The following is a 21,708-nucleotide window of genomic DNA, read 5'->3' as shown; positions in this document are numbered from 1 at the left end:
CAATTTTAGCCAGACCTCTAATGACAAAGTCCAATAACATTTTAAATACCCCTTTGAAATGAATATCATTTCGGATAGATTAACATCATTACTTATGTGCCCGCTTTCGACAAAAAATGGTGTCAACTAAAGAGAAAAAAGTAAAATACACACATTAAACGTACATGTAGGTACAATAATGATAATTTTAACGGTACTCAAGAGTCGTTTAAGTATTACTCATTAAGGATGTATGAAATGCTCAAAAACATGGCAGTGCCGGTTTGTTTATATATTCATTATAACTGACGCCTACTGACTTGATTAGATAATTGTCTCATAAGGCAAACCTTAAAATATATATTATAAAATTGCTTTTAAATATGCACCAAATAAAAAACAAAAAACAAACAAAATATGCATATAAAAACAATCGGTGTTAATTATAATTATATTGTTGTTAATTTAAAATTATCAGAACAAAAAAAAAGGCTTAGCATATTTAACGTTAAAACCGTCATGAAACTAAAACCAGGACTACATGAAACCTCTAAGAGACTACAATCCTTTAAAAAAAACTCCTAAAATTGTATGCAATAATTAAAAGCATATATTTGTCTTTGAACAACGAAATCATGTTTCAGAAATGATATGAAAACGATCCATATAAAGCAAGGCATTCTACAATCACATGTTTTTAGGTTCAACGGCAATTTGTCCCGGAAAATGTATGTGAAGAAAGGTCGGGATATTGTTTGTTTCTCAAAGTAATTGAATATTTCAAGACAGTTCAGATTATATTAATAAAATCCTGAATTGGAAATTTATTTTACATGTATATTTTAATCTGTTTTATTTGTTAAATTAATTTCATTTTGAGAAACATATTTCTTAAAGCGTGTCTCTCTGTTTGTCATTTTATTCAATTGTTATAAAAAGGATCAGCAAAACTAGTGTGTGATATTGTTTGAGTAATTATGAGTTATGTTCATGCAGCTTTAATATCCCAATGCACCACTTTTCTGATTTTTTAAAATATTATATAACAATTAAAAATTTGTTGTAGGTATCAGAAAAAAAAATGTTTCTGAGAAATCTTCACTGAAAAATACAACACTTGGCCAGATAGAAAACATACCAATGGTTATACTTAAAAACCAAGCCAACAACGATAATGCAGAAGATGAGGAGAAATTGATATTCGAACCACACTCCAAAAATACAACGAGTGTTCAAAACCAGTTTTCCCCTGAACCGAATGAAAAAAATGGCGAGGACATTGATGCAAATGTAGATAAAATCGATTTTGAAAAGTTTGCTATTTTAAAAATAAAAGAAGCTGTGAATGAGTTATTAAATGAAAACGATTTGCGCCCGCGAATAACCTTTTTAGATTTTGCAGGACAAAGTATGTACTATGCTTTTCACCAAATATTTCTTCGTCCTAAATCATGTTCTATATTGGTTGTGGATATGACGAAAAGTCTCTATGACAAAGTTAGTGATCAGGATGAAAATGAAAAGGAATATAGCCAATTTGCCTCATGGAGTTACGAAGGTAATGAACTAATATAACCTTTGTTTAGTTATGCGATGAGTGAAACCAACATACACATAACTATATTCAATATTATAATATGTTTGTATCTTTTGTAGACTATTACAAATTTTGGTTGAAGTCTATTGACAGTTTTAGTGATACCGAGTCTCCAGTAATAATTGTAGGCACTCATGCAGATAAATTATCAAAAGAAGTAAGTAAAAACTAAGGACACGATTTTCAACATGTGTTAATACCTGTAAGTTGTGGGAAACCTGTCTTCGATATATTTTTTTGTTTTGTTTTAATAATTTATAAAAATTATACCTAACTTAATTTTACTTAAATACACGTTTTGTTTATAATCATAATCGACAATTATCGACAAAAATAAGATTTTTAAAAAAATCTAAGTTTAAACCGAAATAAATTTACACTTTGTAATCGATGTTTATGAACACGCTGAGATGAGGAATATAGCTTGAACAGCGTTTTCTGCTGTCTGAAAAAAAGGCCTAAGTTTTGGATTCGTAGAAAGATTGGAGATTGGTTAAGAACCATTCCGTTGATAAATTTTTTTTTATTCAAAGCAATCTGTAACATTAAAATCGTAATAAACCCCTGCCCTTACTGCATTTTTTTCTATTTGATATAATTTGACTGACGGAATCACATACTTACAAACAGTTTATTTTTACATTTTGTTGGTGTGTAATTATTATTTTTTTTTCTAGGCAGGGGTTGAAATGTTTATAGAAAGAAATGAAACCACGCTTGACCTTTGTAAATAATGATAAATAAATATTCATTTTGATAAATTGTGTTTTAAACGGTGATAAAAGAATCGGTTAAAAATCTATTTTTTTTTCATATCAGATGTGAAAAGTAACCAATCTGGAGGAGGGTTTCTATCAAACGAATGAGAAATGACACATACTCATGACCTTTGTCGCTAATGTATACATAGAAATACCTTTCGTAGAAAAAAGGTGATAGAAAGATCATCATAGTTATGGGAATATTTTTTTCTTTCAAATCGTCATTTTGAACAATCTGAGTGTCGCATATTTAAAGTCCAGCTAGCTTTCTAAAACGAATTTTAAATTTCAATTATATCTTTAAAAGGATTTTTGATTTAAAAAAAAAACACTTCTATCAATGGATATTGTTACCATAATCGTTGGTTTATAATTGGCAATTGAGCTGTTTTTCGTCGGTTGACCTATTTTCTGTTCGTCGGGCCAAGTTATAACTTTGTTGCGTCGCTGGCTGTTCACTTCAGTTTAAACAGTCGTTTAAAAGTCTGTCAAGCAACCCTATACCATCTTGTTCTTTTTTTTTTTCTAATCTCTCCTAATACATTCGTAACAGACACCAGATCCTGTGTGCCAAGTTAATTCGTTTTAAAAACTATCGATTGAAATAAAAAATATTTAGCACTTTCAAATCAATTAAAACAAAAAGGCGTGATATCAATTACATAATCAATATAACAAATTTCTTTACATTATTCTTTTTAAAAAATCTACAATACTTTTAGGCAATATGCATTATATTAATTCATTTGCAATTTGCAATTTTCATTTTTAACATATGTCTGTTTTAACCTGTCATTAATTTCTGAATTTCAAACAATCAATGATAACTCTAACTCATGATTATTTAATAAAGAATCATTTAAGACATTCGTAATTCAAATATATACCTATCAATTCATCCTTTTCTACTTTTTCTTTATATTTAATATTGCAGGAATGTCGCAAATTTCTTAAGAGTCTCAATGAGCTCTTTGATAATTGGTCTCATTCTGGTCTTAGAAGACATCTTAATGAAGACCGAATGTATACAATAGGTTTTCCGGATTCAGGATCAGAATTGGAGGATTTAAAGGACCTAAAAAAATGCATTGCTAATATTGTGAAGTGCCCTCGTTTTTCGAAGGAAAATATTCGACCTGTCTGGGCATTATTTGAACATATATTGAATAAAATGAAAGAAACTAAAAAAGTTATTACACGGAAAACATTATCAGATTTCATTGACCAATTAACCGCTCAGGAATTAAGACTAGACGAGTCAGAAATTTCTGAAATGCTGGACTTTTTTCACGGAGTTGGTGTTCTGTTATACTCTGATAAAGATGGTTTGAAGGAAAATATTATTCTTGATATCCAGTGGCTCCTTGATGCATTTAAGTGTATCATTGAATACCCTGTCAGAACAGAGGAAAACGATAGGAAGCGTAGGCATTTTTATCGCACTGGTGAATTAGACAATGTAGAACTAGATAGAATTTGGCATGTCGAGGGAAAAGATTTTCTGAAGCACAAAACGACAATAATAGCATACATGCAACAGCTAGGATTATTGATGCCATTAATAAACTTGCATTCCCGTGACTCTACTGTGTATTATTTCCCTAGCATGAATAGTAAACGATTTGACAAGACTGGTGAGAACAATTCAAAGTCCTCTATTATCTGCTTTAAGTTTATTGATGAGATGCAGCTTCCAATTAATGTTTTTCATGGCATAGTTTTAAAATGTTCCAAACTAAATAATTGGTCCATATTGACAGAAGGAGCAAAAAATAACATTTGTCTTTACCAAAATGCAGCATGTTTCTCTTTCCAAAATCATGTAGTGATTTTATTCAATTGCAATATTGAGATTCGGGTTCAGGTCTGGGCATCGCCAGAAATATATGATGGAAGACTACGTAAAAAGATAAAGCATTCAGTCGAGGATATTTTACACGAAGACGACCTCTCTTATGAAATCGGTTACAAATGTCGAAAAGATGTGCTGAATGTTGAAGAAGATGTATCATTCATTTCCCAGAGTACTTTTCCTGTCTCTTATCATTTATGTGAAATATGTGATATTGATAAGAAACATGTAGTGGATAATGATATATGCTGGGTAGGTGTAAAATATTTCAGTCATTTTTTTTTAGTTCTGATTTCATTTAAATCTTAATTTACGTTCCAATTCTGAAAATAAGTTGCTTTAGTTTGTTGAAATGCTAGATAATATTAAATATTATTTTTAGGAACTTGAAGAGATTGATGAAAATCAAGGTAAGTAACAATATTGATATATCCTACAGAAATATTAGTTATAGTTTTCTGTTCCATTTACATGTATGATATCAGACATATATCATAAACTAGCTTCGAAATGTGAATAATATGGTTTCATGTAACTAGCTACGAGATAAAATAAATCAGAATAGTAACTTTGTTTCCGATATTGCGCACTGAAGCTAGTGTGAAAGCTGGTTATGAAATACGTTCTTATTCAACTATCTTATCATGAAAAAAAATTGAAGTCAGTGCATTTCCAAACAAGAGCATCGCTAGGCGTGTCAATTTTATAATTCATAATAAAAATCGGCTGAAGATATTGCCATATCTTTTCAATGTTTTATAAATACAAGAAAATCTCAAATCGTAGATTTCATTATTTAACTTTCATTTTAGATACCCGAACATCGGTACTATAATGTCCAACATAAAATCCCTGTCTTAAATGTTATTAGGCTATATATAATAATAAATAAGAGTGAAATGGATAGGTAGTACGAGGGTCAATAATAAAATACGAAGACTTTTGTCATAGCTATGTTACTTAACGTCATATCATTACTTAATTTGATAGACATAATTTAGCAATAGTTTCAAACAATTTGCAAGAAAAAAAAGTTAATTGAATTTCTTTATTTCTAAGAATTATTTAGAATCTAATCCTGGAAAATTAGGTAACGGTGCATGGTCAAAATTTGTAATATGTCAACAATAAACCATATAATGTCGGAATTAATATCTCTATCAATTGGGCATAAAAACAAATAATATTGAAACTTAAAATTTAGTATAGTCATGGTATTCTATGTACCAAATAATGACGGGATACATTGTTTTGTCGAACATATATTTATTTAATAATCAAAGACAGATAGTCCTCTTTAGAATTGACTAAAAACATTGACGTTGCCGGACGTCACGGCGCAACGAAAAGTACAAACAAAATGGATTTTACTCAGGAAAAAGCCGATACAAGCTGTGAAAATTCTCAATGGTGCAAAAAATAGGTCAACAATTATTTGCAAGTTTGTGTTTAACTGTGATAAATTTTGTTGGGGTGGTGGTCTTTGTATTTTGAATATAAAGCAGTCCAAAAGAGAGTAGAATATCTGTAACTATCTGGTCAAAATAGAAGTAACGTCAACCGACGTTCAGGTTTATCCTTACTGTAAACTAAGTGATACACGGTAAGAAAATGAAAACTCTGAAGAACTAACTTATGATTTTCGAACAAATGTGTGCAAATAAGATGTTAAGTGGGTCAGTGCCATTTGAAATTGTAAGGAAAAAGGCATAAGAGACTATGCATCGGTGAATATCTATAAACTGTGCGTGTTTAATCTTGACGTCATGTTTTGAACGTTTCCGTGCGCCGTCTTGACAAAACATGTTGTTTTCAAACAGGGGTAACAACAATACCGTTTCATCAAATGGACTAAAACTTCGCATATCAATAACATAAGTGCTAGTGCACTGATTAACCTGTTAAGTATGACTTTCCTGAAAAATATATGATAGACAGCCACATTGTCTTCGTATTTTTTGATTGACCTTTGTAAATATATGTGGAGATCTGTCAATATACGGAAAAATCTAACTGTGTCTTAGGAAAGGCCCTCACCATGGACAGTAAGAATGTGTCCCATATACTTGTAATGTAACAGAAAATTGCAGAATCGCCCCGAAACGATTTTGGAGAAAATTAATGAAGTTGCATTGAAAATAACAGTCAAAACCATTTTGAGACTGACTGTAAATACCTTTCATCTAAAAATTTAATCCATATAATGTAAAAATTCAACACTTTCCTACAACGTACACGTATTTTCTTTGCCACAGAGACAGTACACGGAACGCGTTCTCTCGTAAAACGGGGTCCGTAGGACATACATATATTTTTATCATTTTACCGATAAAACATTATTAAGGTCTTCCGTTTCCAACGGAAGACCTTATAGTGATTGTTAGGTTTTTTCTATCTTTCTTATTATTATTATTTTTTTCCCCTTTTTCTCTCGTGAATTTCTCAAAGATGTCTTGATGGATTTTTATAAAATTTTCAGGAATGACAGAAAATAAAAAGATCTATAGGATTTTAATTAAAAATGTTCTAAATTCACTTCCGGTCGTCCGTTTCCTGTCCCGCGACAAAAAGCTTGTCACCTCGAGATCTAAAAAACGGTAAAGACTTAAACATTCAAACTTTGTGGGATGATAGACCTATAGCTGTAAATGTTTTTAAACAATTTTGTTTTGTTCGTCATAACTTCCGGTCGTCACTGGAAGCACTTAAAAAATATTTTTTTTTACGCATCAAATTTTTTGTCAATAGAATAGATATATAAGAATAAATCTATACATAGGAAATCTCTGCGATGTAATATCAACAAAAAATTTCTACTTCCGGTGAGATATCTCAATTATCTCAGGTAGCTTTTTGAAAACACATTTTGTACCCGCGAGATCTGAGAAACTATAGGCGATCAAGACACGAAACTTTCATGGATGATAGACATTTGATTGAAGATGTGTTTAACCGGTTTCATTTTGTCTTCCGTCACTTCCGGTCCATACCTGAAGAGTTAAAAAAATCGAGCTGTTTATCAGTTTAACTGTTTTCCTTTGATATATTTTAGTAAGATAAATGAAAAATAATGTACAAAAGGCAAGTATACAAGAAATATTGAATACAATTTACATTGAACACTTCCGTTTGCCCGTTTCCTGTCCCGAGACCAAAAACCTGATTTCGACGAGATCTCAAAAACAGTAATGACTTGAACAACCAAACTTTGTGGGATGATAGACCTATGTATGTACATGTGTCAACACTATTTTGTTTTATCCGGCGTAACTTCCGGTCGTCACAGAAGTACACTCAATTTTGATATTTTTAAAAATATTTTGGTTATTTAGCATTGAAGTAACATTTTAGCTATAGGAATACAAAAAGTCATCTACACATGGTAAAAAAAAGATCTACTTCCGGTGAAACATCTCAAATATCTCAGGTAGCCTTCTTTTTTAAAAACAAAGTACCCACAAGAAACTGTGATAGATCAAGACTTATATAGATAATGGACATTGATTGAACATGTGTTTAACGGGTTTAATTGGGTCCTACGTCACTTCCGGTTAATAATTGAAATGTTCAAAAGCAATAGAACTTTTTTTAAAACTTTTAACTTTTTTAAAATCAATTTACTCAATGTGATGAACAGTAACGTACGTAGGTAAATGAACTAACATATCTACTTTCCGTTTTTTAAATCACTTCGGTTTGTTCGTTTCCGGTCCCTAGATAAAAACCTTTTTTCAACGAGATATTATAACTATCGAAAACATGAACATCCAAACTTTGAGGAAAGACAAAATGTACATGTATCCATTTTCTGTTTACAAGATAACTGGATTTTTTGTGCAAATTAATACATGAGGAACGGGAGACCTTTTTGTTGCTATAGCAACAAGAGTCTAGTATTCATTATATCTTCACTCTCCTCAGAAATATATTGTGAATCTTTTTGCATGAAATCAAATATATTTTCGACATCACGAGGACAAAAGTAAGTATTTAGTAGATATGTAAATTTGTTAATTTTTTTTTTTATAATTTCCCTCATAAGAAACTAATCATAAATTATATGAACAGAATATATAGCAATTAAATTTCCAATGAAAATTTACTCCTATTTGTATTATCGTTTCTTAGTTTATTAATGCAAATATGATATTGTGGAAACATAAACTAAAGATTCCGTTGGCGTGAATGTATTGCGCATGCGCAAGATTGTAAAATAAAAACAATCCGGATGATTTCCGGGATTTTAAAATTATTTTTCACTGATTATGAATTAGCGAAGCTTAATTGAGAAAAAAAAACCAACAAATTGGTAATCTTCAAGTACCAATGATGTTTAAAATATATAAAACAAAAGCAGTACTCTTCCTATTTATCGGAATTAAAGCTAAAAAGTTCGAGTCTATTATTTTAAAATAGTAGTATAGATTGTCTGAGGTCAGTATGCATGATAAGGAGGGATTTTGAGGTAAGTAATTTAACAACAAAGTATTATACATGTATTAAGTACTTTCTTGTACTAACCTTTCGAGATTATTATAAGTTTAATTAACCTTTTATAATTGTACATAATACAAAAGATTACAGTGTCCTTAATCTAGTCAAAAAACAAAAAAACAAAAAAACAAAAAAAAACACAATGAGTTTACAGTTATATACAAGGTACATTATATAGTTGGTTTTTTTTAATAACACGCTAACCAGTTCCAAACTCCAATGGTGGAACTTTGAATGCAGAAATGGAAGGTCAGGAAGATGCACAAACTTTTGCCCAAGAAACTAATATTTTACACGTTAACTCTGACATCGTCTGTGAGATTGGATTTTTACCCAACACCGAACAACCAAGTGTCACACACACAAAGTCAAACAGACAAGCTGCTCCAGAAGCAGAACACACTAATGTGCTTCATTCTAGATATGACGATGACAGTATTGAATTGTCAGATAATGAGATAGATAATGGAACATCTATTAAAAATATTGAGGAATATGCTTTGCCAGAAATACAAGTTGTTGCTAATCCAACGAAAAGCGGTAATCATTAATCAATCATAAATCTTACAGTTTATAATGCAAATTTATTATTAAATAAACTATTCATAGATACGAACTTTATAGTGCTACAATTAGCAGGATAATTAATCTCAAATTAATAATTTATAGATACGACCTTTAAAGTGCTACAAAAAGCAAAACAATTCAAAACAACGTTGCCCGAGAATAAACTTAACACTCAAGTGTTATTTTTTCAACTAATATTAAGCCAAGAAAGCACACCCCACTATATTTTGAATAGTTATGTATTCAATGAACTATGTATTAATTGATTTTGATATATAATTCAGCATATTTTGGTTCGTTTAAAAAAATGCAATGAATTTTTACCTAGATGTAAATAAAAAAATATATTGACTGAATTAAAAAAAAATTAAGTTTTTCAATCTAACTAATGTTCAAGGACGTTGTTTACTCAGGGTTTGAGTTCTCAAATCCGGATTGTTAAAATGTTCAATTTCATGAGTAAAATTTGTTTTAAATACAAAATGTATTTATGAAATGAATTATTATTAACATAACAATCGATATTTTTACTAAATTTTGTAATAAGGCTCTGACACAGTTTCACTTTTAGCAAAGCAGAGGAAATTCGGACTAAATTTTTCAGATTTCGTTTTCCACTGATTTTTTTTGGTAGTACTATAATATTTAGAGTTAAGATTTTATTTGTTAGTCAACATAATTTTGCATATTTTCTGTTGGTTTTATCTTGCTTTTTCGTTTAGATAACCGTATAGCACACACAACAAAAATATTGAAAAAAGCTTGAAAATGATAAAAGACACCACATCTCAAAATTTTGATCATTGGCCTCATATAAATATTATGCCAACAGAGAGAGGTCAATATACTTAGTTTAATACTATAAATGGTTTAGCATTATCATCATTCTAGTTTTTGATATATTGAGTCAAAAATGGGTAGTAATTTGAAAACTGATAGAGGAAATTCGGACGAGAATATCTAAAAAAAAGAATGAAAACTTAATGCTCTGTATCTATTTAATGACACTACCATTCATAAACTGTACTTCATTTGTTAAAGAGTTAAGCAATTTGTATTATTTTTAGAATTAAGAAAATCTTAATCATAGTGTAAAATTTTTATGCATTTTTCTTAAATTTTCAAAAAATATTCAATGGCCATTAACTCAAAACGTAGGTCATTGACCTACTTTTTTGAAAGTGAAGAATATCACTACCATGAAAGGTCTATAACACACAATAGTTGGTTTTTCATTATCATCAGTGGAATTTTTTATATTCTGAGTAAACGTCATCCTTAAGCTAAATTGTCAATTTATCACTTAATAACCTAGTTTAACATGCTTATATTTTTTAAACGTCGTTAATTTTATGTACGTAATTTGTCAAAATGATTTTCTTAAAGTCCAATTTCGGGCTTTAACTAATATTCTGAGTTATATAAAAAACCGCAATTCCCCTTTATTTGTTTTTTTAACAACGGCAATACATTTGATAAACCAGTTGAACAATCAACTGAGTAAAATGTGATGAAAAAACATCCCCAGATAAATGTATAAAAAATCCTAAAAAGTGCAATTTTGATTTACATAGTGGAATATAAATAAATATCATAAAACCTTCCATTATAAATGAATTTGAATTAGAGAATTTAAACGGCTTAAACACATTATTAACAATATATATATATATAATTCATTTTGTGGAAAATTAATATAAACTAAACAATTATTGTATTTTGAATGTTTTTATTTATAACTTAACAGATTCACTAGCATCAAACTTTGTTGATAGTGGTTGAACAAATAATGCACAGATGGAAGGTCAGAAAGATGCAGACAATTCTGCCAATACATCGATCGAAAAGACCGATACTGTTCAGGCTAACTCGGACTTAGTCAGTGAGATTGGACAACCCAGTGTCACGCAAACAAAATCAAACAGACAAACTGTCCACGAAACAGAACACACTATTGTGCTTCATACTAGAAGTGAAAATGACAGTATAGTACTGTTAGAAAATGAGATGAATAGTGGAACTGATCCTCTCCAGAACATTGAGGATTATGATTTGCCAGAAATACCAGGTCAAGATAATTCAATGCATAGCGGTATTCATTTATTAATCACAAATCTTGCAGTTTATAGTGCAAAGTTAATAATACTATATGAATTATTCTATTATTCATAAATGCGAAATTTAAAGGGCTAAAATTACGAAATTTGAAACAACTTTGCCCGAAAATAGACTTGACACTAAAATGTATCCCCCCCCCCCCCATCAAGACAAGGAGGCATACCCTTTCAAATATGTTACAATACCGATCAGACCCAACCTAACACCAGAGTACACCCTAAATAAACCCCGGAATTACTTTTTGGGTTTACTTCGAATTTTCTCTGGGTCCGCTTTTTGAAAATTTGAGTCCACACAGGGTTTACTTAGGGTTTACGCAGGCTTTAGTTTGGGTTTACGCGGGCTTTACTTTGGTTTTAGTTGGGGTCTACTGTACACACTAAAGTGTGAACCAGACCCGTCTTTTATCTTACCATCTTACTGCCTGTAATTCCTGTACCTTGTATATTTAGAATACACATGTAGTGTCGGCCTTTAGGGGTAAACTTCTGATTGGGGTTAAATATATGTGTCCACTCCGGGTTTACTTTGCATTTACTCTAGATCCACTCTAGTGAACTCAGAGTAAAGCCAGAAAGTAAACCTAGTGTTTTATTGAGGTTACTTTCTGTTAGGTTTGGTCTGATCGGTACTGTATATTCATTCACACACTGAACTATGTATCAGTTCGGATGGTTTAGATATAAAATAAAGCATATTTCTGTTAGTTAAAAAACCAATGCAATGAACTTTAATTTAGATATAAGTGATAAAAAATACCAAATGACTTAAACACAGTCTCGTCGTCGATTACCGACAATGAAACATGAAATGGAAAAAGGGAGTTGTATTTTTTGTACTGCTTTTCCATAAAGATATTTTGGAGAAAAAAAAATCAAATTTAAAGACTTCCATCCCTTTCAACTCCTCAACCAAATAATACGTGAGAAAAAAAAATATATCGTTCAACAAGTGCTTATAAATTTGTTATAAATTGAGTTTTTTGGAAAAGAACGTTTTAAGAGCTCATCCTTCACATCCTTTTGTGGATTCATTAAAAAAAGGTCTGCATATATACTCGCAAGTACACTTTTGTGAGCATAATCTTTTAAACATTTTTTGTAATACTTGTATTTCTCTTATTACATATCTTTTAAAAATATGAAATAGTTTTAATTCCGGTTTTAAAATTTTTTAATTACGTAATCCTTTGAAAATCAATACACATGTATATGAACATAACTGTACGACAAATACTTTTGCTTCAATAACCTATTACAATGTACAATATATCTCTCATTCAAATTCATTATCTGTATTGAAATATCTAACAAAACACGGTTCAAAGGCCTACACCTTATCTCCTTTTGAGGCCGCTAAACAAACGTTTGAATGTTGTTCAGTGCATCTTTACATGTACAAATGTATGAGCATTTTTTGTTTATGCTGCCTAACAAGATATTTATCCTTTATAAGATATAGATGATCAAAGTTTTGGAATTCTGATCCCTAAAACCCCCTCATTATGTAACACATGAGAAAATCATCATATTCTACGGGTACATAATTATATAATAAACATTTTTGCTTCTATAACCTCTTACAAAATATTCCTCAGCAAAAAACTATACATTAAAAAATGTAGACCTTTCCTGTTTCTTTATTCTAGGGGTCAGCCGAAAGTTCTTTGTATGAAATGTAACTTTAATCAAATCTTAACACATTTGTTAAACACCTGTTTAGATATCTGTGACCGATCAAGAGATATTTGACAAAGAACCTTTTGGGGTCGACCAATTATCTCCTTATCGGGGCCATTTAACAAAATATTGATAATTGAATATTGTTCAGGTCATCGAAATGAGCATACTCTTCCATACTGTGAATACAAAAAACCTTTACGAGATGAAAAGTTTAGGACTTCTGACCCCTAAAAACCTCCCATTACGTAAAACGTGAGAAAATCATTATAATTTATGGGTACAGATTTGTATGATAAACATTTTTGCTTTGATAATATATAACAAAATATCCCTCAGTAAAGACCTGTTAATATTAACCTTTTTGGTATTACATCGTTAACAAAATATTTTCCAGAAAAGAAAAGAAACAGAGAAAACGAATAAACTTCTCGACTTTTCTTAAACGCAGTCTTCGGGTCATGGCGAGCCCCATAGCCTTTTAAATCAATCATAAATGCTCTTAGACAAATCTGCAATTTTTTTGTTAACCATCCGTGAAAATTTGAACTCAATATCTGTCATCGTAAAGGAGGATATCCAAGGACAAAAAGACTCTCTGAAAATCGCTTAAACGTCAATATCTCGCCAGCTTAAATAGCGTCAACAAAGTAAAAGAATCAAAGTACTGAGAGTACTGAAAGACGGGGTTTTGAAAGTTTGATTTTGTAATTGTCCACGTTTTCCTCGAATATATTCCAAAAATATGAGTTTGAATTAGTTGTTTCAATCTTGTATGTTTAAATACGGCTTTTGCAATTGCCTGATACATTGTCTAAATTTTACTTATTCCCGGCCGGGACTGTTTTTCATAATTGTAGAAAATTGACACAACGATATTTTATGTAAAATAAGACCCTAAGGAAAACAAATAAAAAATACAACTAACCGGGAAAATCAAAACAACTATATTTTGGTAGATACTTTAAATCATTAGATTTATTTAATTTTGTGATCCAAGGACAAATCCACAAGTCGAACGGTATCTGTTACACAAGGTTTATGAAATTTCCGAAAACTCTCAAACTACTGAATTACCGAACAAAGTTAACATCTGTATACCGATAACAAACACAGATACCTGACATTAGAAATATTTCTTTTTGCAATAAGATTATTACAAGTATTAAAACAATAAAAAAAAGTTCGTCACGGTAGCCATTTTGATTTTTAGACCGAATTTTCTGTCACGATTTTCTTGCAGCGATTCATATAAAATTAATAGGCAAAAAAAAATTGTTCGCCAATTACTACTTTTTGTGTAAACTGGTGCATCATCTACACGAATTACGATACAACCGTTCCTTTCATTAAAAATCATACTCCGAATTCAGTAAACTGCGTATTAAAATTGATAAAACTAGAAAATGGAGACCAAAAGTGAATGAGTCTCGTCATATTTTGGGGTAGACCTTTTCTGATTGAATGTTATATATGTCGTTAAAAATAAATAAACAGAACAATAAAGACATTAACTGAGAAATGTACAGTGATAAGTCAGTTAAAGGACTGGTTAGAAAAAAAAATAGGGAAAATGTCCAGATCAGTTACTTAGTGCTAAGGAAGGAGAGTTGGTTTCATGTCTAGGAAAAAATATTCAAATGGGGTTAATATGTTTACTGACAATTGATAGAGCAATAATTATTTATTTAGAACAGTTTGATGTTGCTAGGATACAGGTTTCAGATCCACGATTTGATTGCTTAATTTAGATATTGAATCTCGAATTTCGAATCTCGAATCTCGTATTTCGAATCTCGTATTTTGAATCTAGAATCTCGAATGATCCTTCTCGGCTTTCGTAGAGAAAAGCCAAATATTTCAGAAAAAAACTTACACACACATAAATAAAAGATTGGTTTAATTTTTCGTTCGAGAAGGCGGAGCGAGGTGCTTTGTCCTGTAAACAATATCATTGCTAATTTTTTTTGCTTGTATTGTTGTTTGAGTCATCTGATTATACAAATGCTGTATAACTGCAACTGTTTTTGGCATGAAGTAGACGACAGAGTACCGTTTGAGCTCTTTAAGACCTGTACCTTTAAGCTTTAATCTAACCAAATAACAATATTTTGCTTATTTATTATAGCATACTCGCTCTGATATAAATTCTTACATTGTGTCGTCATTTGTGTGTGTCGTAACGTGGAGAAGCGCTTTTACATGTCTTTTTTATTTGAATTGTAATTAAATTAATCAAATATCTTAAAACAATATATTTTAGGATAATAACACTGACAGTGACATACACATACTAGTCTCCATTGTATTTAAATAGAAATACTCAACTATTAATGTAAAACAATTTAATATTTAAGATACATGGGCGGAGGACTTGGATTCGCCAGAACTTAAAAAATTGTTGGAATCATTTGATGTTGTGGTACCGAGTAATTCCATTGCCCGGGCCATTCTCGGAGACCAACTATTAACTAAATGTGTTAAAGAAATAAGAGCACTTGGGAAGAGTGTTGTACTTTGCAAAAACCTTAAGGATAAAAAACCTGGAACAGTGTGTGTTTATGAAGTTCTTGTGAAGAATGAAAATAATCACTTTGTTATTTACGAAAAGGTAATATTATTCTAAAATGTTTAATTATAATTATTTAGTATGTGGTATGATGATTCAATATTTTGAACTTTGTAACCATTTTTTTGTATTGACATGTTATGCTTTAGGATCATTGTTTTTTTTAGGATCCAGAAAATAGGTCTGCTTTTTTCAATGAGACGCAAAGGAACCTTGTCAAAGTAATTTTGATTGATGGAATTTTGATGGATGTCTCTGAAGCAAAAGATAAGGTTGATCAAAAATACAAACAGTACATTGATTCCGGAACGTTTCGTCTACAACATGTTTCTGAAAATTATGTTGAAGTTGTCAAGTTAAGTGCAGATCAGAAAATCGTTTTCTTAAAGGAACACGTCGAGTCAGTAAGGCGGAGTTTTCCTTTGCATGCCATTGAAGTTATCGTACATGAAGCAGCAAGTCGTGCTTTTACATACGAGAATATTAAAGTTGTCTGCCGGCATGCTTCTATCAGTGGAATAGGAAACGTCGAAAGTGGTTCTTACACAACTCGCTCAATTTTTACTTTAAACAGAATCACTGTCGAATTAAAGGACAAAACAAAGGAGTCTATTACAAAGCATTTAGGGAGCGAAATTTTTTCCGAAATGAAAAAACGTATTAAAGTAAAACCAGAAAGTAAATTTCAATTAGACTTAATTGTGAAAGCAATAAACTTGCTCTCCACAATTCTGCTAACGTCTATGTTAATTGTGATGATTTCTATCGTTAACCCTATAGCTGGAGTGGTTGCTGCCACAGCTACTGGTTTCGTTACATTACTTACCAGCCAAGATGTTAATTCCGAAACGTGGAGAGACACGATTGCTACAGATATATACAAGGAGGTTTCTAACCTTGACATTGAGAACGAATTATCGTCACTTCTTAGAAAAAGATTGAATGTTGCATCAGATGATTTAAATGCTGTTGCTAAAAAACTTGAAGAATTTAGAAGGCGTATTGACTCAATTGATTAAATTACAGGTAAGTATGTTTGCTCTGTTTATATACGAGGGTTGTCCCAAAATAGCGTAGACAAGTGGCGTTATTCAGTTAATCGAAGACAAAGGAAGATGAAATTTGTGCCACAAAGGGTTCAAGAAATTTGCATTCAAATAATGTTTTAAAATCGAATATTATTTGAGATTAAATTAGTGAAATGAAAGCATGTTAGATCAGAAATTCTACATGCGGCGCAATGTCAAAAACAAAAAGTTAAAATCAACATAATGAATTGAAAATTGGGCGCAAAAGTACTTTTCGAATGAAAAAATTCAAATAAAACATACACCGATATTTGATAATAATTCTATTATTTACTCAGAAAATGTTTTGGCTATAACAAAACTTTTAAATATTTTATAGCGCGTTTTGTGACAAGTTGAAAAGTTAAGTGGTAATAAAATGACGTTTTCAGCGTTTAAGGCGGCGCAGCAGTAACTGATACAATTTTGTAAAGACCATGAAATAAATCCTAAGCGGCTTTGGAAGTAAATGAAATTAACAAAATCGATGAGAAATGCGTTTTGTGAATAAGTAGTTAAACAACATTGAAAATATTTGAACAAGTATGATGACAATAAGTGGAAAAAAGAAACCCCGAACGATATCAATGGACGTCAAAATGTTGAACGACACATTTCGGTAAGACGGACGTTAGACAAAAAGTAATACAGGGCAAGTTTGGAGCCGACAGATCGTTTGCACTTAGAAAATATTTAAAAACAAAACAAAACTAGAAATATGTATTGAATGTGCACGCAGAGTACATGTTCATAGATAATATTTTTTCTAAGACTTTTTCGGAAATAAAACGTAAATGTTATCGTGAACGATGTGGAGGGTTTAGCAACAACGTAATACTGGAAATTTTTGATGTCGCACATTGCGCCGCCTGACAAAACTTGTTGTTACTAATTATTCATTTTCTCGAGAAATAAATAAAGTACAGATTTGAACTTTTCAGCATTGTTTGCCAAAGGGTCATTGAAGAAAACATAGAAGTCTAATGAAATTGCAGTGAACAGATTATAAATTATGTGTCCTGTCTACATTATTTTGGGACAACCCTCGTATATATATATATATAGAGAGAGAGAGAGAGAGAGAGAGAGAGAGAGAGAGAGAGAGAGAGAGAGAGAGAGAGAGAGAGAGAGAGAGAGAAGTTGAGTCATGCACATTGATGATGCAGCTTTGTCTCAGAAGGGAGTATATTTGAGGAACTAGAAGAAACGTTTGATTTTTCTTTCCAGTTTAATATGTATAAATTGCAAAAAATCTTTTAGTTAGGAGTTCCAAAAAAAATTCTTAAATAAAAATATTTAGAACATAACCCATTTATTCAAATCAAATGTTTCAAAGTCTTGCTAAAAATGCAGCCTTCGTGGTTAAGATTAATTTTCTTTTTCTCGAGTACTGAAGACTTTTTGATTGGTGAAAACTTTGAAAAGGGGCGTTTTGGAAGTTCTTCCTTGCGTGAATATATGTACCCTCCCCCCACCCCACCCCACACACACACAAAAATCAAAGAAAGGCTGTTAGTGAAAGATACAATTTTAAAGCACAATGAATTCGTACACAATTCACACATTTGATTCTTTTTAAATTACATTGCACACTTTTTTTTCGCCAATATATCAGATACCAGCGATGTTTTTAAGACTGTTTGGGCATAGTTTGCGACGCATATACATTTATTAAAGAGAGAACACGGTTTTTGCATGTATTTGGTTACTTTGTGCATATTTAAGGTATATATTTTATAATATGTATAGATTTACTATCTTAACACAATCCTAATATCCAATTTAATCGAAACCAATATCCTTCAAATCATCTTTATTCACGTTAAAAATACACGTGTTAGATTTTTTCGTATACTCGTAAATAGATACACCGGGCTCCTAAAGTGTCACTTAAGGCAAGGCAATATTTGGACACAAAAGGGGTGGTGTATTTTCCTCAAATCTTTGATTTAATTGGCTTGGGTTCTGCATTAAGACAATTAGTTCATATGAAGAGAAATCTTCGTCAAGAAGAATGACGAAGATTTCTCTCCATATGATCTTACTATTACAAACAGATATTTTTCCATGAAATTGTAATCTTAATGTACCTGCATCTTGATATACACAAACTCTTTTATAATAGCTCATGACCACTGATAGTTTCTGAGACCTATTTTAAGAGTATGGTATAATTTTTTTGACAACAATGTTGGTTCTTTTTAGTAAAAACAAATCGATTCAAGAATTGTCAGTTTTGAGGTCTTTCAAAATACATTTTTACATGTAGTGCTACTACATTTCTGAAACGAACCGTTAACAAAACGAACCATACCGTATAAAAAGCGTACAATGTTAATGCAAAACCCGCCCTAAAACGTCCAAAAATAAGCGGCATTAAGTCTACTGTACCATGCAACTTCTAAATACGGCTTAATTGACAACTGTCGTGTGATGAAATCGGACGGAGATCATCGCTGACAAAATAAGTTTAATTGTTTGCTGGGTTTTTTTAACGAAACAAAGGATACACGGATATACTTAAATTTTGTGCCGCACAAAACGGGCGAAAAGGATTTTTATACCCCACGAAAATAAATTGAGGGGGGGGGGTTAAATAAAAATCACCTTGTCCGTCCGTACGTCGTGTCCGGTCTTTCTGATGGAGAAACATTGGAAGTGTTCTTACTTCATACAAGTATTACTCATTACCTGACGAAGCGTCATGACCTAAACCCAAGGTCATTTGGACAAAGTAAAGGTCACTGGCAGGAAAAGTGCAAAATTTATTTCCGGTCCACTTTGGAATTTCTTACTTCACACAAAGATTGCTTATGACCTGAGGGTGTGTAATGATTTGTCCCTATGTCATTTAAGGAGAAACATTGGGAGTTTCTATTTCATGTAAAGATTCCTGATGACCGATGATGTGTCATGAACTTGACCCAGGGTCAGTTGCGCAAGTTCAAAGTCAAACATGTGTCATATCTTGTATTAATGGAAATGAGTAAAAGTTAGAGTTTGACATAAAGATTACTTGTGACCTGTAAATATACCCTGCCTTGTCTGACTCACTAAAGAAAAAGAACCATCCATTATTCTCTAATAGAGACATACGTGAGTAATGACTTCTTTCTTAGCGGGGATATCATTTGTGAGCTTGCTAACAGTACCTTTTAGATGGTCCAGTGGGAGCAATGCCCCCCTTTCTCTCAACCAAAATTTCCCTTAAGTTAACGCTTAGAACATTGATTTTTGGGTCATTTCCCCAACCGCCACATCCACACTTTTATTATAATTAAATTAATTATATACATGTACATAAATGATGTCTTTTTCAAAGTTATCCTAAACTTGAAGTAAGTTAAACGAAGAACTTGCCTGGTATGAAAATAATACTTTGAAATTGAGTCTCGTTTTCGATTTCTTGAACTTACTATTATCACATTGATAATCCAGTATCATTAAAAACCATTTCCCTTCTCCTTACACTCGCCAGGTTCTGATAGATCTGTATCAATAACAGACTATCTCCACTTGACCTCCACATTTGCATACAATCTAAATAAACACCTACTTAGCAAAGATATGCTTTTATTTGTTTAATGAGTGGTGCAATACTCAATCTAGAGGTTACATAGAAAACAGGCATGAATTAATTTTTTTTGTCTCCATTTGAAGAGTTTCAATCAATTTTCTAAAGCTCTTATTGGTAAGAAGAAATGGTCGTGTAAAGATGTCATTTTATCAATACAGGTTCTGGCTCTGACAAGTGTCAGGAGAAGAAGGTGTTTAAATCAGACTGATGGACAATCCTTTCGCGACACGAAGTTGCGACGGAAGACCTACTCGTTGCTTTGCAACGAGCTCGGCTCTAGTTCATATGTACATTTTCATTTCATAAAGATAAAACTCTTTGACCTTATTTTTGTTGTTTGTTTCATAACTGTGCCCCTTTTTGTGATCGGCTTCGGCTGATCACTATTGTGTCCATATGAGGCATCCGGCAAATGCTTCCACGTGCGCACACATTCCGCTTGCATAAGTAGTTCTTATCAAAACTTGAAGTTTGGTTAAGTAGTTATATAAAATTTTACTCAGTTTTATTTAAATTCATTTACCTTAAAACATACATTAAATACAGTTCGACCTGTTAATTTAAGAATGCACATTTTGTCTCACGCGTAAGAATTTTGATCGAAAGATTCATTCAGTAATGCAGTTGACTTCGATGAACTGACCTCAATCATCAGAAGATGCTCCATGAACTGACCTTGATCTATTGATGTTGCATAATAGAAGCTAGGAAGACGGCTTGATTTATAAACAAGGTTACGTTTTAATGCGATCTCAATAGCAAGTTATGATGGCATTCAATGTTTTTCAGTCGCATTTACTTATTTTAAAACAACTCATTCTTTCTATACGTGTTAATGCTCTTTGAAGAGCCCTACTCAGTATTCTAAAGAAGAAGAAGATACATTAACATTTAATAATTACGTTAAAAATATAAACTAGACAATGAGTTTACGAACGGCTTTCCCCAATTTTTTTTTTTCGAAAATAAATTTGTTGACGGTTTATAATGATGAAATTATGGTGTACAGATTCAAAATATTCTATATTTTGTAAAAAAAAAAAAAAAATATACAGTACTTTTTAAATTATTTTACATCAAACTGATCATGTCGATTGCTTTTCGCTATCAATATAATATTATTGCCGATCATTCCTTTAAAAAGGAATACTTGTCTATATTTAGATGCATTACGAGACTCAGGTAACCGATCGATAGTAGAGTTGCTTGCTGTATTCAGGCCGTCGCCCAGACGACAGTGCATGTGCTTGTAGAGCTGGACGTACACATGCCTAACGCCACTGTTTCAGTACTGGGAGATGTGTTAATAAAATGGTTCCAATGCATGGTAATTAAACTCAAGTTTTCTACAATACGTATACAGGGCCGTCATATAAATCACAATGTGTATTACTGACATGACAAATGTACGCTGGCAATTTAAACGAACACGGGATTGGTCCCGAGAG

General features: G+C 31.6%; 1 protein-coding gene across 2 annotated transcripts in view; it reads left to right on the top strand.

Annotated features, from left to right (window-relative positions):
• The window catches only part of LOC105321640 (uncharacterized), a 49,380-nt gene extending 28,108 nt beyond the window's left edge, over nucleotides 1-21,272 (top strand). The window contains exons 9-15 of one of the 2 annotated variants that reach the window (XM_066066615.1): nucleotides 1,046-1,537; nucleotides 1,636-1,733; nucleotides 3,272-4,441; nucleotides 4,572-4,599; nucleotides 15,405-15,658; nucleotides 15,784-16,642; nucleotides 20,419-21,272. In XM_066066615.1, coding sequence (XP_065922687.1) covers nucleotides 1,046-1,537; nucleotides 1,636-1,733; nucleotides 3,272-4,441; nucleotides 4,572-4,599; nucleotides 15,405-15,658; nucleotides 15,784-16,635 — 2,894 coding nt within the window. In that variant the 3' untranslated portion in view covers nucleotides 16,636-16,642; nucleotides 20,419-21,272. The remainder of the gene's footprint in view (nucleotides 1-1,045; nucleotides 1,538-1,635; nucleotides 1,734-3,271; nucleotides 4,442-4,571; nucleotides 4,600-15,404; nucleotides 15,659-15,783; nucleotides 16,643-20,418) is intronic. The other variant, XM_066066611.1, reaches the window with a different exon arrangement.
• The last annotated feature ends 436 nt before the right edge of the window (nucleotides 21,273-21,708 follow it).

This window comes from Magallana gigas, chromosome 1 (genome assembly GCF_963853765.1).
Source record: "Magallana gigas chromosome 1, xbMagGiga1.1, whole genome shotgun sequence".
NCBI classification, from domain to species: Eukaryota; Metazoa; Mollusca; class Bivalvia; order Ostreida; family Ostreidae; genus Magallana; species Magallana gigas.
The sequence above is the reverse complement of the archived record's forward strand: the minus strand, read 5'-3'. Positions and strand labels throughout refer to the sequence as shown.